A 15,527-nucleotide genomic window follows, 5' to 3' on the forward strand; every position below is an offset into this window, starting at 1 on the left:
CATTGAATCGAAAGCTGCAATAATCTTTACGATATATCAGGCGTGCTGATAACTGACATAAACCGGACCAATATCCCTGCAGCAGAACATGTCATACATCTGACCCTGTTATTAAGCAGTCTTTACTCATGTATGAGCGCAGTAGTGACACTTGGCCTCAGCAGACCCACCTGTACACTATAAACCCTTAGAATGCCCTTTCCCTGATAAGAGCTCACATTACATAACAAACGGAAATATCAAACATGCACCAGTACAGGAAATGCCTCCTTTTCACTTTATCTCACTGATGTGACATATTAAATCAGTTATAATTGTCTGAAAGGGTCAAACAAGCCCTCAACGGTCATGACGTTGTATATATATATATATATATATATATATATATATATATATATATATATATATATATATATATATATAGACAGTTCCATTATGATGCGTTAGTCTTTAAAATGCTGCTCAGCTCCGTGTGTTCAGGTCCTTTGGTCTGCGGGTTGGCTTTAAGTGATCTCTCTGAAAGCCCTCTTCTCCACATACTTCAGCTTCAGTCTCCTCTTGAACCTAAGAGACGGCGGGAGGGAGGGGAACACCCGTTTAAAAATAAATAAATCAATACCCTCCGTATGAATGTGTACAACCCGCAGAGCCTTCGAGGAGGCGTTACGTAAGAGCGAGGCCGAGGTCCTTACTTGGCTCTCTCTCGCGGTTCGATCAGGTTCCTCTTCTGCAGGCTCTTGAAGCGGTCCTTGAGGACGCTGCCCTCTGGCTGCAGAGTCCCGGCGTTGCGAGAGGTGAGAGACGACAAATCCACGTCAGACAAAAACACCACTCTGCTTTGACTCGGCGAACAACTCCCACCCGAATTATAAAACCCCAGTCTGGCCATAAAAGGCTGATTTAAAGCATTATTCAGAGACTTAATGGCAGGAAGATAAGAGAGAAGAATTTTCCACATGAAACTGTAATGACCCCTGGGGGTGGGGGGGGGGGGGGGGGGGCAGGAAGTGGGTCATCCCAGTATTACAGAATAGGATAAGGCTTAGAATAAGACAATACAGGGAGCTGAAGATAAAACAACTCAATGACGCAAACCTCATTACAGATAAAGACTTGTGTGTCCTCGCTGGCAGAGAGGTCACAGTGGCTGAGCGAGCACAATATAACAAGTGAAGTACCTTGAGTTGTCTCAGGGAGCCGGCCAGCTCGTCACTCAACTGGACCTCCATGTCCTGAGGCTGGAACCTGCAAATAAAGAACCACACGGTTACAACCGATTCCAGAGTGAACATGAGATCCAGCCACACACACACAGCATATATTAGTACCAGAATACATCATTTGTGCTGCTGAAATAACACTGGAGGGTAAATATAAAACTGATCTGCCATCGGACTCATGATTGGTAGGATCATTAAGAATAACAGTGTTGCCAATTAACATATTTTTAAAGCTGATGGGGATGTTGCTTTGTCACTTAGCATCTAACGCGCGTCCAACTAAACCTGAACTTGCTAAACCTGGCCTGGTGTGTGCAGGAGGCTGGCCTCCATCAGTAGTTAATCAAATTGCCTCATTGTCATTACATTTGGCTTGTCGCATCAAATTACAAAATATTGCATCATTTTGTACACTAAACCGTCGACAGTTAAAATCAGACAGACAATCATAGCTCATGGCTGGATTACACCGGCTTCCTAAAGAGGTCACTTTAAGATTCCTGAAGTTACTTTTAAAACCGTGAACGCTTTGGCTATGATTTGTGATCATGTGACACTTTATTCTGCACGAAGGGTGAACTCAGGTCCGGCAACCACGCGCTGCAAAAACATTGCTGCGACACGTACAGCGAGTTGTATAATTTAGGCCGTACCTCAAATTGATTTCATGGCAACAGACCTTAATTAAAGGTTGTGAAGTTGCTTGGCTTTAAATATTTTCACGGTTCAGATAGAGACCATCCTCTCTCAATTATGATGCCCTCTGGTGGTGTTTCATGAGGATTTCACACCTGGAGAAAAATTTGATTAATCAGTTTGGCGTTTGAAGAAAGTGGGCATTTAGGAGGCAGGGAAGGTCTTAACAAAGTATGCCACTGAGTTGCATTATGGGAAATGTAGGATCATGTATTTTGAAGCTCCCCTCGTATACAAAAGTTGGGATATCTCTGGTTTAGTGAGATTCATTTTTAAAAGAAACTATCACTTGAGAGTCCTCCAGCTTCATGAAAGTGCAACACTAACTCCCCGAGTGTCCCTTCAGCATATGGAACATGCAGGATAAGAGTATCAGAGGAGCCTACTTGAGTTTGCCGAGACGTCTGGGTTGAGCTTTCTGGGCCTCCTGGTTGCTCTTGCGCTGTATCTGTTTCTCCTTGGTGTCCTCTTCCTGCTGTTTGATGGACGTCTTTATGGAGCGAAGCTGGAAGAGCTGCTGCCGCTTGTCAGACCGAACTCTGTGGGCCCGTTGCCGTTGCTCCTGAGATGGAGAGAGGAAGCGAACCAGAGAGGAGGGTCGTCAGATGTGGAGCAACGATAATACGGCAACTTTTTGAGTAACAAGTGACACATTCACAAGTTGTTTTACTTTTAGTACACAGTGCAGCCCTTAAAAAGTACAAACTGTTGCATGCAGTCAATTGGGACAAACTTCTTCCTTCTAACTATTTATCTTTAACTTCGAGCCTCTTGCTCGTATACACTTATTGTGCAGAGGATTGTGGGTCAGAACAGCAGTTTAAACCCTTAAATAATTATCAAAAAACTAATTTCGGCCGACGAATCAATTAATTGTTTCAGATCTCCGTTCAAGTGCTTCTCTTCTTTCTAGTTCTACCTTTCAGTTTTAGGATTCATAAAGACCGAACGATATAATTATAATAATAGATATAAATCTTAATAATCTGATGTGAAGAAATACAAATTAACCTGATAAATAAATGGTATTATTTATATGAATAGTTTGTATTCACATCATTGACACCTAAAGTGAAATAGTTTCATTACTTTTACAGTAGAATCCTCTGAACTAAGACATTCGTGAAGGAAAAGTCTTTGAAAAGTTTAAACTGTCGCGGTACCTTTATTTTGTCTGCCCTCTCTTTCTTCCTCTGCTTCTCGGTCTTCTTCACCGCCACTACGATGGCTCCCACTGCCACATCCTCCTCTTCCTCATTAGCAGCGTCCTCTTCGTGCTCCTCTTCCACGAGGCCTTCCACCTGCTCTCTGAAGACCGTCTCCTGCAGAACAAACACTCACGTGAGTTAAACTCAAGCGATCTAAACCTCCACGACATCGACTATAAACCGTAGATGACGGATGAGCTGGAATTTCATCTGCACCTCTGTTGCTATGTGTTCTCTGTTGACCGCCAGCTGTTTCACTAGTTTGTCTTCGGCCTTCTGTTTCTTGACCTCCACCTCGTGGGCCACCTGCAGCAATGCCTGTGTTCACAGAGCAAGAGAGGAGCCAGTCAGGGCAGCTCATACAACAAGACAAACCAGGAACATATTCTAAAGGCAACTTTATCAGAACACACATCTGCATGAATGAGCCGTTTCTTGTACCGGACATTCGCTGCCCTCAGTAAGTGAGTGCGCTGTAGAGCTGTGACTGACCTGATGGGAGAAGAAGTCTGGGTTGTAGGATCCTCCAGAAGCGATCACCTCCACCGCAGGAAGCACAGACGGCTTCTCGCTCAACCTCGCCGGACGCTGACAAAACAGGGGTGCAGCCACATTAGTCAAAATCAAAAACGACACACATTCAATATAAAGTATCAGTCCACAGGGGTTTACTTTGTAACTCACAAAAGCAGATATTTGTTCTCACCGTGACACGCTGCTTTCCCGTCTGTTGAAGGTACCAGGGGTCGGATGTATCTTTGGCTACATTAAAGACAGAAAATTGTTCCAAATATATGAGCATTTAAGTGAGCTAAAGACAGATTATCAGGACTGGACAGCAAACACAGCTGCACAAGTCCACATCTTCAAACGTATGCAGCTGCAAATCTATTATCCAGCGTTAGGTTCGTACTGACAAAGAATGGAGGGAAACTACGGTAACATTTCCCTCCTCCCATCTACATTTAGTTGGGGAGACTTAAATTAACATTTCACATGGGTAGATCAGGCCTCGTGTGTTTTCAATGGTCATCCCAAATTGGCCACCAACAGCCACTTCAGAAAGTTAAATAAAACCCTGGTGGCTTCCTCAGATCACCATCAGCTTACAGGGACAAGAGGCTCAGTACAGCTGAAGAAAACGTTAAGTATGCAGACACTCAGCGTACAGCCGGCTCACAATAATCAGAACTAATAAAATGATTAACAATCTATTTATCCCTCTTTTCACAATGGGATCTTAAACTCTTTACTTCTTTGTGTGCATCCTCAGATCCCAGATGGCCGTTCACACAACGGTCACCGGAGCTCCATAATGGTCTTCACATTCCCATGAAGGAAATACTGGGAGCGCAAGGATGAGATCATCACTGGACAGACACACACACACACACACACACACACACACACACACACACACAGCACTCACACTCTTGATTCCATATGTCGTAGAATGCTCTCTCTGGGTTGTTGTTGGCCTCCAGCGCTGCCTTCTTGGCCGTCCCGTCGAGCGGCTTTCTGTTCAGCAGCCGTTTCTGCCTCCGCGGCACCACACCTTTGGCTGCCAGCTGCTCGGCCTTCTGGGCAATGCGACGGAGTTTCTTGGCATTAGGTAGCTGGTAGGCCAGCACGCTGGAGGAGGGAGGCAGAAGACGTGAGAGATGATGACACATGATGGAGAGGAGCAGCGAGATATCGAAACCAGGCCTGTTGGATTAGACAGTGCCTACTCTATGATACGCGTTTACATATCCTCAGATCCCAGGACACCGTTTACACAACAGTCTCCTGAGCTCCTTTGTGTTGACTTCACATTCCCACGAAGGAAATACTGGGAGCGCAAGGATGAGATCATCACGGGACGCAACAGATACGAGTTTGCTCAAAAAAAAAAAAAAATAACACGATCCTTTTACAAACAGACTTGGTGGAACCTCTTCCCCCAGTCAGGCTAGACATACAATGAAACACCATGAAACAGCTGAGCCACAGCAGCCCCTTGACTTTTAATAAACCGAAAAAGGCACAATGTGTTCCCACACACTGAAGCTGCCTGATTCACAAGTACTGCAGGCAACTAAAGGACTAAATCCAACCCTGAAAATAACATTTCAGAGGACACTGGGCTCAGTTTCTCCTGAAAGTGAAGGAGGATAAAGCACGGATGTGACTGATACTTACTCTTTAGGTGGTGGAATGAGGGAGTCATGCTGCAGTATCAGGTCTATCCTCAGAGGACGCAACGCCTTCCCTCTCCTCCCCTTCTTCCCCTCCTCGGGTTCCACTACTTCACAGGGAAATACAGGTTACACACTCTTACGTACAGACGTTTAAAAAAATAATATGAGACGAGGAAATGCATGACCCATCTGTAGGACCATGAACATTTATTTTCTTTTGTGTATTTACCTCTTAGTTGAGCTTTCTTTGGTGGTCCAGCATCCAGAAAGAATAAACTTTCATCCGACTTCTCAGACAGCAGACCCCTGAAAACACAAATTGTCATATTATAGACTTACGATTGAAGAAATGCGCTTTAGTTTGTTTTATTCAGAACAAACATTGAGTTTCTATAAGGAGAGTAATTTTCCAGATGACTAATAACCATTAATTGCATAAAATTTCAAAAATCTAATTACATGACATCAAAGTGACGTCTTCAAATTGCTAATTTTGTCCAAAATCCCCAAATTATTCACATAAGATGAAAAGATGAAAATCATCATATTTGGGATCCAGAGGCAGCAGATGTTTTTTATTTCAACACAAATACAAAAAACGTGTTTGACATTTATTTAAGAAACATTATTGGGGGAATTTGTGTGAAACACGACAAGCACTAAAGCCTAATGCTTGTTTATTATATAATTATTACATTAATTAAGACTTGCATACAGTTTAAGGCCTAACCAGAGACGCGTCCATAAGACACTGACCACAGCTTCATCACTAGTTGACTGAACGTGTTTACGTGAACACAACGAGCCATAGACGTTAAACATAAACAAAACGTCCGTTACCCGAGATACCTTTATGCAAACTCTTTTTTAAAGACTTTTAGTTTGACGTAAAGAGCACAGGAAGCACACAGTGTTCGTCTCCGCCACATTTAACTTAGCTAAACTCACCCCGTGGTCCTCTCCTGGAGTCTGACGTCCGCTAAAAAACCCTCTACGTCGTTTATGTCGCTGTATTTGTTCCAGTTCTTCTTCTTGTTCTTGTTCAAACGTTTTCTCCGACCACCGGGCGAACCTGCGGCGCCCGAATTGGACTTTAAATTGAGAAAACCTGGCTGTGAGGCCGCCACGCGTTTCAACCTCCTGATCGGCGCCATTGTTGGAGGACTTGAGAAAGAAGAAACACGTTTCTTCTTCTTTTATTCTGAAGCGGTGGAGAGACGCACACAGCGACGCCTGCAGAACGGACGGTGTAACTGCTGCATTAACTGTCCATGGAAATAAAAGTTTAAGTAAAACTTGTTTTTTTATTCTTCATTATATCATATTTTATAATGTTATGATATATTTATTTACAACAAAGTACGGGTAATAACAACGTATTGCGTGATACTCAGAGTATTGGTGTGTTGGTTTAAATAAAAATGGTGTATATTCATTTTATAACATATATATAAATTGTCAATATAGTATTAAAAGTCTGAAACACCAAATATCGCTCATGTTCTACTCTCCCTCGGACACTGATTGTGCTTTGGTTACTTTTTTGCTTTCCAGAAAAAATACATTTAATTTAAAAAAAAATGTAATAACCTAAACAAACAAAAATGTATATAATCAGGATTTAAAAAAAATAAAATAACTAAAAAATGACCACTTGAGTGTGGCCATTGTTTATCATGTTGCTGCATGTATGTAACGTGTTTGTCCCCAGATGCATCATGGGAAACGTGTCTCCTGTTGCTCTCCTATGTTCTTTTTCCTTTTTTTTGTCGTCCCTTCGTTTTATAGCGAGAACAACGCTTTAGAGACTCAAGAATACGTTCACATTTTTTGAGCCGCAATCTGTCACTGAGTTCCCAAAGGTAAGTATCACCATTTCAATAAAACTCCGATCTATCATTTAACGTCGTGTTAGTTGTCGGATGGACGTGTTTTTTCGTTTATTTTTGGTGAAAACGATAAACGCAGAGCAGTCGAGCCATTATCTGCCTGCTCAGGCAGACCTAAAAAAGCACTTGTGATCTGGTCACATTTGACTCGGAAATGCGCCTAAAGTGAGGGGTCATCTGTCAAAAAATTGTTCATCAAAAGATTCCTTGACATGTCTCGTGTCATCTTCAAAAAGTATATTCCACTTTCACGCCGTGGTTTTTATACTCTTCCGTCGTTTTAATCATCGATAACAACGATTTTTTCCTTCCCGTTTGCGTTCTTCCAGCCAGCAGACAGCCATCATCTTTAAGGTGTGCTCGTTTGTTAACACCGGGCAGCCGACGCGGGCGGGGTCGCTTGGTTTTCCTTCAAAATAGCTCATTCTGAATAAAACATCAAGGCTCGCGCGCAACCGGGGAACACGCTGCGAAGAAACGAACGAACCCACGTTTGTTGCGCAAGGGGCGGGGTTTGTCGGGCCTTTATCGTACTGTGATTGGTCAAAAGGTTTGCAACATCCCGCCTCTCGGGCTTGTTTACAGAGTGTGATTGGTTTACGCGATAAAGGGCGCTGCTATGATTGGACGCCTTAGCTGTCCGTTCATTACATAAGCTTAGGATATAATAAAAATAAAAACTGAGGCTCCTGATTCTGATTTATGCTCTTTTGCAACCCACTCCAACTGAAGACTAGTTTGCCATGTTGATGTAAAGTTCTATATTAATGAAAATACATCTTGAAAAGTACATTTTTATCATTCACATCTTGAGCTATTCTGATTCACATGTGCCCCTAAAACTGCATTAAAGCAAACTTTTGTCACTTGTCTCCAGGTGATCTTCAGCAGCCATGGCCCGTACCAAGCAGACCGCCCGTAAGTCCACTGGAGGCAAAGCCCCACGTAAGCAGCTGGCCACGAAGGCTGCTCGCAAGAGCGCCCCTTCCACTGGTGGAGTCAAGAAGCCCCATCGCTACAGGTGAGCTCTCACGTGGTTAATCTGTTTGTGATGGAAAGATTAATAACACAAGGCACGCTACAATTTTATTCCCCCTCTGTTGTATACGTGGATGTATAGTAAAACTCAACTGACTTACAGATGGACTCTGTCCTGCAGCCCCAAAGAAGCACTTTGGGACATACTTAAGCTTATACTTTTACTTCTACTCTATGAACATACTGTCACAAAACACAGTAGTTTATGTACATTGTGTATTTGGACTGTTATGTGGAGAACATCTGAGTGGAGCTGATATTCTATCCTGTGGTTTCTCTCAGACTCCTACTAGTAGAAAAAGACTGAGAGTGGGGTTCAATCATTCAGTTGCCCTACCAACAGTATGCGGAGGTGCAAGGTGAAGATGAAAAATAGTGCACAAAATTAAAGAGTAATGTGTTCTGTTAAAAAAATCCAAGAAGGATGACGTGTTTTGTGCAAAAAAGCAGGTCAAGTTGAACTGCTCCCATCTCAAATTTTTCCATATATGTATGATTTGTTTTTGCCATTCCTCCCCAGGCCCGGTACCGTGGCTCTGCGTGAGATCCGTCGTTATCAGAAGTCCACCGAGCTGCTGATCCGCAAACTGCCCTTCCAGCGCCTGGTGAGAGAAATCGCCCAGGACTTCAAGACCGACCTGCGTTTCCAGAGTGCAGCCATCGGAGCTCTGCAGGTCAGTAGCTCTCACCGTCAATATAAATTACCAACTAATAACGTGTTTTAATCATTGAAACCTAAATGTTTTTGCCTCTGTCATCTGCAGGAGGCCAGCGAGGCCTACCTGGTGGGTCTGTTTGAGGACACCAACTTGTGCGCCATCCACGCCAAGCGTGTCACCATCATGCCCAAAGACATCCAGCTGGCACGTCGCATCCGCGGGGAGCGCGCTTAAAAAATGTTTCCTGATGTTATCTGCTGTCCTTTCGTCCTGTCCCCACTCTTTACATCCCCGTCCTCCCTCTATACTTAGTAGTTTGGTTTGAGGTCCTCTATATATATATATATCGTATGATTGTAATAACCGTAAAATGTGTGATCATGTCTTCTTTGGTGCTACTAGTAGCAGAGTTTCCTTAGAGATGTCTTCATGTACCTTTTGAACTTTTGAATCAGTTACACTTCTAACTAGCTAGCTCACAGGTTATCTCCATGCATCAGGTGTTTTTGCAAGCCAAGAATGGTGTGATTTGAGATGAACATAGGAAATTGCATTAAGGTTAAGACATTTTCATATTTAGATGGACATTTACATTCATATAATGGGTCTTCAGATTTTTCTTTTAAATAGAGATTTGTTGTAAAAGTAGTGATTTCTCTTTTTTCCCTCTTTTCTTTTTTTTACAATAATGGTGTATTTCTACTGTTGGTGTTAAATGTATGAAAATACAAAACTTTGATTCTGGTTGTCCATTAGAAACGTCATTGTGCGATGATGACACTGCATTTTTTGGCAGAATCAGCGGCGTATATGTAGCAGACCTATGGTGATCATATTTTGATTTTCAGCCACGTTATGTCCAGGTAATGTTTTGACTTTTTGTTCCTCTCTCAGGTTGATATGATAACCTATTTTTTTTTCTACCGTGCTTTTGATTTATGTTTTCAGTCATTTTTAAAAAGCTAAATATTTGTACTCGAAATTCACAAACATAATAAACGGATTATTGTGGTTAAATAAGACATGAGTGGATAACTTACATTACAATTATATTCATATTTGAGCTGAAACAATTATGAACAGAACTTTTCTGCATCTTCTTTGATAATTTACTTTCAAGCAGGCAGATATCCAAAATAAGGTTTTTGCAGCCCTAATTTACATTATTGTGCATTCATTTAGAACATTTCTATTATCACACATCCTTCCAGTAACTGCTTTTTCAACAAAAAGGTTTGTAATAATGAATATATATATATATATATATATATATATATATATATATATATATATATATGTAGTATAGTGCAAACAAGAGACATAATAAAAAAAACAAGATCAAAATAAGAAATAAAACAGTAAAGAATATTAACAAAGTCAAAAATCCACAATAACTAAAATATTATATATACAGACAATTATGTTGTAATATTATACAGACAGAATAATTGTAGGGCAAAAAACAAAAACTACAAATACATTTTTTTTTTTTTTTACTTATTCGCTTATTATTCATAAAACGAAGTCATACTAATTACGAGAAAAACGTACACCAAACGGCTAAAAGTGACCACATTATTATTATTGTTGTGAACGCTGTTGCATTGTGGGACAGATGATTGACGCGGCGGCCATTTTCCCCGCTGGACGCTCTGCTTCCCATTGTGGATACGAAGAAGAAAATAAGAGACAAGCGAAACATTTCTCACGACTTCTACTCACTTTTCCCCCCAGGTAAGCCCCTTGAAATCTGTCACGGGGTTCGTGAATGGACTTTAAATTTTTTAAGTTGTATTTTATTTTATTTTTTAGACACATTTAACTGTGAAAAAACTATAATTTTGTCGTGTGGAAAGAAACAAACAAAACACGGGCTTGTCGAACCAACGGGTGAATTGCAGTCTTCTCTGCAGCCGTTGAGATTCAAATTATGCGCCCGGTTCAGCTCGATTATACGCAGCCGTTAGGGACCGTTGGGCTTTCCTAACCCTATCTATGAGTTCCTTGAAATGTCTTGTGTGTCTTTCTCTTATTTTCCGATACGCTGGAACTGCGGTTATTTGTCAAATTGAAGTTGTTTATGCGCTACTCCTTTAGCTCTTCTGCCCCTCGGTCTTTATCCCGTTTGCGCATCAAACCGCCGCCATCATCAGAGCTGAGGTGGGCGGGACCTAGCAACAGTGGAATGCAAGCTGTAGGTCCCGCCTACTTTTGACGACTCTGCGCGCTGATTGGCTTGAACGTTATATTTTTAGGTACGTATTGGTCTCCCAGCCAATAGTACCGTAGTTCATTTTTAACTGACGTTTGTCAGTCCGATAGTGGTAGGGATTGTTTTGTATGTTTACTTCCCGAAAAAGTTAACTTAATTCAAGTTGCCTGTTTCCTTTTAAAAACTACATAACATGTTTGATTTTATATATGTGTATTTGAAAGGGTTAATAATCACCCTCAGGAAGTGTAGGAGTATCAAACCAACAAAATAAAGCTATGAAGACATATTTGCATTACTTTAAGATTATACAGGGTAAACAAAGCTAAACATAGATATAAAGGAGAACTCTTGAATATGCATAATAAACCGAGGCCATTTATCCTCTTCGAAATCTTTTTCAGGTGATCTTCAGCAGCCATGGCCCGTACAAAGCAGACCGCCCGTAAGTCCACTGGAGGCAAAGCCCCACGTAAGCAGCTGGCCACAAAGGCTGCTCGCAAGAGTGCCCCTTCCACTGGTGGAGTCAAGAAGCCCCATCGCTACAGGTGAGACGGTACCTTACAATGGTGGGGACAAAATCATATAAAATAAGACATACAAATGTTTCTAGAAAACAAAGAAGTACAAAAAATACTCACAAAATCATAAATGTTTTGCCATCATCCCTCTCCAGGCCCGGTACCGTGGCTCTGCGTGAGATCCGTCGTTATCAGAAGTCCACCGAGCTGCTTATCCGCAAGCTGCCCTTCCAGCGCCTGGTGAGAGAAATCGCCCAGGATTTCAAGACCGACCTGCGTTTCCAGAGTGCAGCCATCGGAGCTCTGCAGGTCAGTAGCTCTCACCGTCAATATAAATTACCAACTAATAACGTGTTTTAATCATTGAAACCTAAATGTTTTTGCCTCTGTCATCTGCAGGAGGCCAGCGAGGCCTACCTGGTGGGTCTGTTTGAGGACACCAACTTGTGCGCCATCCACGCCAAGCGTGTCACCATCATGCCCAAAGACATCCAGCTGGCACGTCGCATCCGCGGGGAGCGCGCTTAGACGCCCTCTCCTCCTCTCGGTCTTTCTCCCTTTTTCACCTCTTCCTTCACCAGTCTGTCTCTCGTTCCCTCACCCGCTCCCTCCCTCTCTCCCTCCTCCCCGTGTTAGTAGTGTGTAGAGGAAAACTGATTATATTATGGAATAAAGTGTATAGTCGTGTTTTTCTTAGTGCTCTCTGCAGCAGACTTCTAGGGTACTCTCTTTTTGTGCATGTACCGACTCTTTGGTGATGAGATCTCCTCAAGCACACGTCTCCTGGTTTCCACTTGTCTCTAATCTGACTCCGCGGGGGTGAGGATGACTTCTGGATAGAATAAGAGAAAACAAAACATGGACTAGAACAATGCAAATTTGGGTGGGACAGCCAGGAGGAGAGGATGGGTACGTGTCTGCTGGGGGACTCTTGTCTCTTTTCTACAGCAGGGTGCTAGAAGAACTTACCAGGTCCTCTCCTCCTGCTCTCTATCCTCCGCCAGCCTCGCTCAGAGACGACGGTGTTGGTATCTTCTTTCAAGGTGGCCGAGGCTGTATTTTCTGTCCCTGTCTGTGTCTGCATGAGTGTTGGTTCTGATCACCACAGCATATTGTACACAATCCATCAGCATCTTTTTGGAGAACTTGATTTATGATTACCATTGATCGTTGCTGTCATTCATTAGGTTAGTTTTTATTTTATTTTTTTTTCAAATGAGTGACTTTTTTTTCCACTTCAAAGTATTTGTAGATGATGGGGGGGATAAATCAGATTACAACACCGACAGTACAAAAACAAACAGATTTGAACATGTTTTTTTCTACTGAGATGTGAAGCTACTGACTTGTTTTGGCACCAAAGTTTGATCCTCTTGTAGAAGCTCTTTTCCTAACCGACAGAAGAGTTTAACTTCACCTGTTGTTGTGGTATTCAAATTGGTTTTATCTAATAATTTAAAGCCAAAGCTTGAGAGCTCGAGTATGGTGTCAGAGATGCTTTTGTAGCAGTGGCTCATTTTTTAAAATACAAAAAAACCTTTTTGTAAAGGTTCATCTCGGTTTGTAATGTTCTTCAAAACCAAAAGCTCTCAAAGTGTGAAACTCATTAGTTTTTAAACAAACTAACTGATTAAAATGTGAACATGTGTTGTAAGTCAGTGTTACATGATAATAATACTGGTGTTTTCTGTATACGTCCCCCCCTTTTCTTCTATTGTTTTCTTCGGATCAGTCGATCGTCTGTATACTGTTTCTCAGGTCGTCTTGTCACCGTTTAACTTAATTTTAAACTTTTTTTTTTTTTGCTCAATTTGATTTTCTTTTTCTTTTTGAAATATTGAGGATGATGTTTCAACAAAACAATGTTTGTAATTTCCAGATTTGTCATATAAGGTGGTAATAAATGGATGTTACACACACTCTGTCTCAGTGGTATACACACACACTTTTATAATAATAATACATATAATGTCTTATTATCATGAGACTAACCGTTCAGAGAAAAGTTACAATACTGGTCATACACCACTGTTCAATAAAGCTTTAACGTTCCCGACAATAAGCTCTAATTCTGTGTAAAACTGTTACATTTACCTGTCATGGCAAAAACAACCCACGGAATTAAAATTAGCACCAAAACCTCAAAGTATCTCGTGTTTAACCATTGAATAAGAAATGCTCCAAACCTACACAACCTTTCCCTGATTGACAAACAGAATTCATTGTCTTTATTTTGCCATTACATAATACGACCTATAATCCTCGATCAATAAATTCCTCATTAATACTGAATTCACTCTGTGGATCAAACCCTTTAGAGGCCTGAACGCACTTCCACCACTAGATGGCAGTAAAACACCACGTTTGTCCCTCATACTGAGGAATGGACGGATCTCCTGCTGATGAACTGGAGTGAATAGGACAGTGATATTATTACTATATTAGTATTTTTCACTTTCCATCTTTGTTATTCTACTAATGGATTATGATTAATACAAATTTAAGTCAACAGGAATTCCACTCTTTACACATTTTGTCTGATGATACAATTCTACTCAGAAGCGACTTCATTACCCGGTTTTTTATTTCTATCTGGAAAATTGTTGTGTGACCATTTTCTCTCACACACACACACAAACACACACACACACACACACATACGTGAGACTCCAGCATTACAATTAATATCCTTTTCTGGCTCGACGTCATTCCCCTTATCAGTGTTATGTTTCATCCTTCTACTTCCTTGATTAAAAGGGATGAAGCAATGCCCTCAGCCATATTCATTACAATGAAACACACACACACACACACACACACTCACCATGTCACCGGGGCCTCGACTATACTCATTACAATGAAACACACACACAAACATAATCAAACACCAGCTTTTTAATCCTGTTTTGAATGGGCAACACAGGCAACAGTGTTGTGGACACACACACACACACACACACACACACTCACTGTCAATCACTACATCAGGGTGAGGGTCAGCGCTGTCTCCCCCCCAGTTAAGTGTTTCAGGAATCACAGTTCAGTGTTGTTCTGATTGATACTTCAAATGATTTTAATGAGTCACAATTTGAATAAGTCAATCATCTTCATAGGACAGAAGGATTTTATATTTAATGTTGTTTTATAGAAGAAATAGTGATGCAGAAATTTTATATGTATCCTTTTTCCCCCCAGCATATTTTGTGAAGTTTGCATTTGTAAACAACCATTTCTTTCTATGTTAATTTAATTTCTGCTTTATTGTTAACTAGTTTGTGTGCAGTCTCAATCCCAGCCCACTGATAAGGTCGGCCATTTGTAGCTCATAGTTTATCGGTTACTGTGGCGGTTAATAGACTAAACATCAGCTTCACACCATCCATTATATTTTCCACCTCAGCACAAAGTACAGTACAAGTACTCATTGGACGTACATAGCTGTTATCATTTCAAAGGTACTTCATTCATTACATATATTCTGAGAATGTTTACAGTTTTACTGTGAAGATGTTGCAAACCAATGACAAGCCAACCCTGTAATGATTCATACAATCATTTGTGTTCATAAACGTACATTTTCCAAGATGACAGTGAGCTTTTCTTTCAGGATTTTTTCAGGATTTGGACCTAAACACTTGAAGAAAAGTCTGGTCCAGCACGTGTGACCAGGATTGTCAGGCTTTTATTATTCTAAAAAGACTTAATTTAATCATCTCGTCCACTGACTTTTCATTTTTGCAAACTAGGAGTTGGAGCTCTAAATGAGCAAGAGAGTGAAAAACGGGCCTGTGGTGATAACGTTATGTTATCATCACAGGCCGTAGATCGTATATTTTATATTTTCCACGACCCTTTTTTTCATGTGTCCATTTTTGTTCATCAGAAACATGCAGTGTGTGTGTTT

At 41.3% G+C, this 15,527-nt stretch overlaps 3 protein-coding genes across 4 annotated transcripts; 2 read left to right on the forward strand and 1 right to left on the reverse strand.

Annotated features, from left to right (window-relative positions):
• Positions 1-411: 411 nt before the first annotated feature.
• On the reverse strand, positions 412-6,861 carry nop53 (NOP53 ribosome biogenesis factor). 2 transcript variants are annotated; one of them, XM_079271978.1, is made up of 12 exons: positions 6,253-6,861; positions 5,534-5,610; positions 5,306-5,408; positions 4,554-4,756; positions 3,831-3,886; positions 3,617-3,712; positions 3,341-3,442; positions 3,080-3,238; positions 2,303-2,478; positions 1,179-1,245; positions 693-769; positions 412-564 (listed from the first exon to the last, which is right to left on the reverse strand). In XM_079271978.1, the coding sequence occupies exons 1-12, from the start codon at positions 6,456-6,458 to the stop codon at positions 504-506; spliced, it is 1,383 nt and encodes a 460-aa protein (XP_079128104.1). In that variant the 5' UTR covers positions 6,459-6,861; the 3' UTR covers positions 412-503. The 2 variants fall into 2 exon arrangements, with proteins under 2 accessions (XP_079128104.1, XP_079128103.1); XM_079271977.1 differs by having other exon boundaries at positions 5,306-5,411; positions 6,253-6,791.
• A 148-nt stretch (positions 6,862-7,009) lies between these two features.
• Positions 7,010-9,640, forward strand: LOC306779891 (histone H3.3A). The gene is made up of 4 exons (XM_079271979.1): positions 7,010-7,166; positions 8,071-8,214; positions 8,752-8,905; positions 8,996-9,640. The coding sequence occupies exons 2-4, from the start codon at positions 8,087-8,089 to the stop codon at positions 9,122-9,124; spliced, it is 411 nt and encodes a 136-aa protein (XP_079128105.1). The 5' UTR covers positions 7,010-7,166; positions 8,071-8,086; the 3' UTR covers positions 9,125-9,640.
• Positions 9,641-10,514: 874 nt separating this feature from the next.
• On the forward strand, positions 10,515-13,542 carry LOC306779745 (histone H3.3A). Its single transcript, XM_079271741.1, has 4 exons — positions 10,515-10,624; positions 11,507-11,650; positions 11,779-11,932; positions 12,023-13,542. The coding sequence occupies exons 2-4, from the start codon at positions 11,523-11,525 to the stop codon at positions 12,149-12,151; spliced, it is 411 nt and encodes a 136-aa protein (XP_079127867.1). The 5' UTR covers positions 10,515-10,624; positions 11,507-11,522; the 3' UTR covers positions 12,152-13,542.
• The last annotated feature ends 1,985 nt before the right edge of the window (positions 13,543-15,527 follow it).

Source organism: Melanostigma gelatinosum (assembly GCF_949748355.1).
Source record: "Melanostigma gelatinosum genome assembly, chromosome: 7".
Lineage (NCBI taxonomy): Eukaryota > Metazoa > Chordata > Actinopteri > Perciformes > Zoarcidae > Melanostigma > Melanostigma gelatinosum.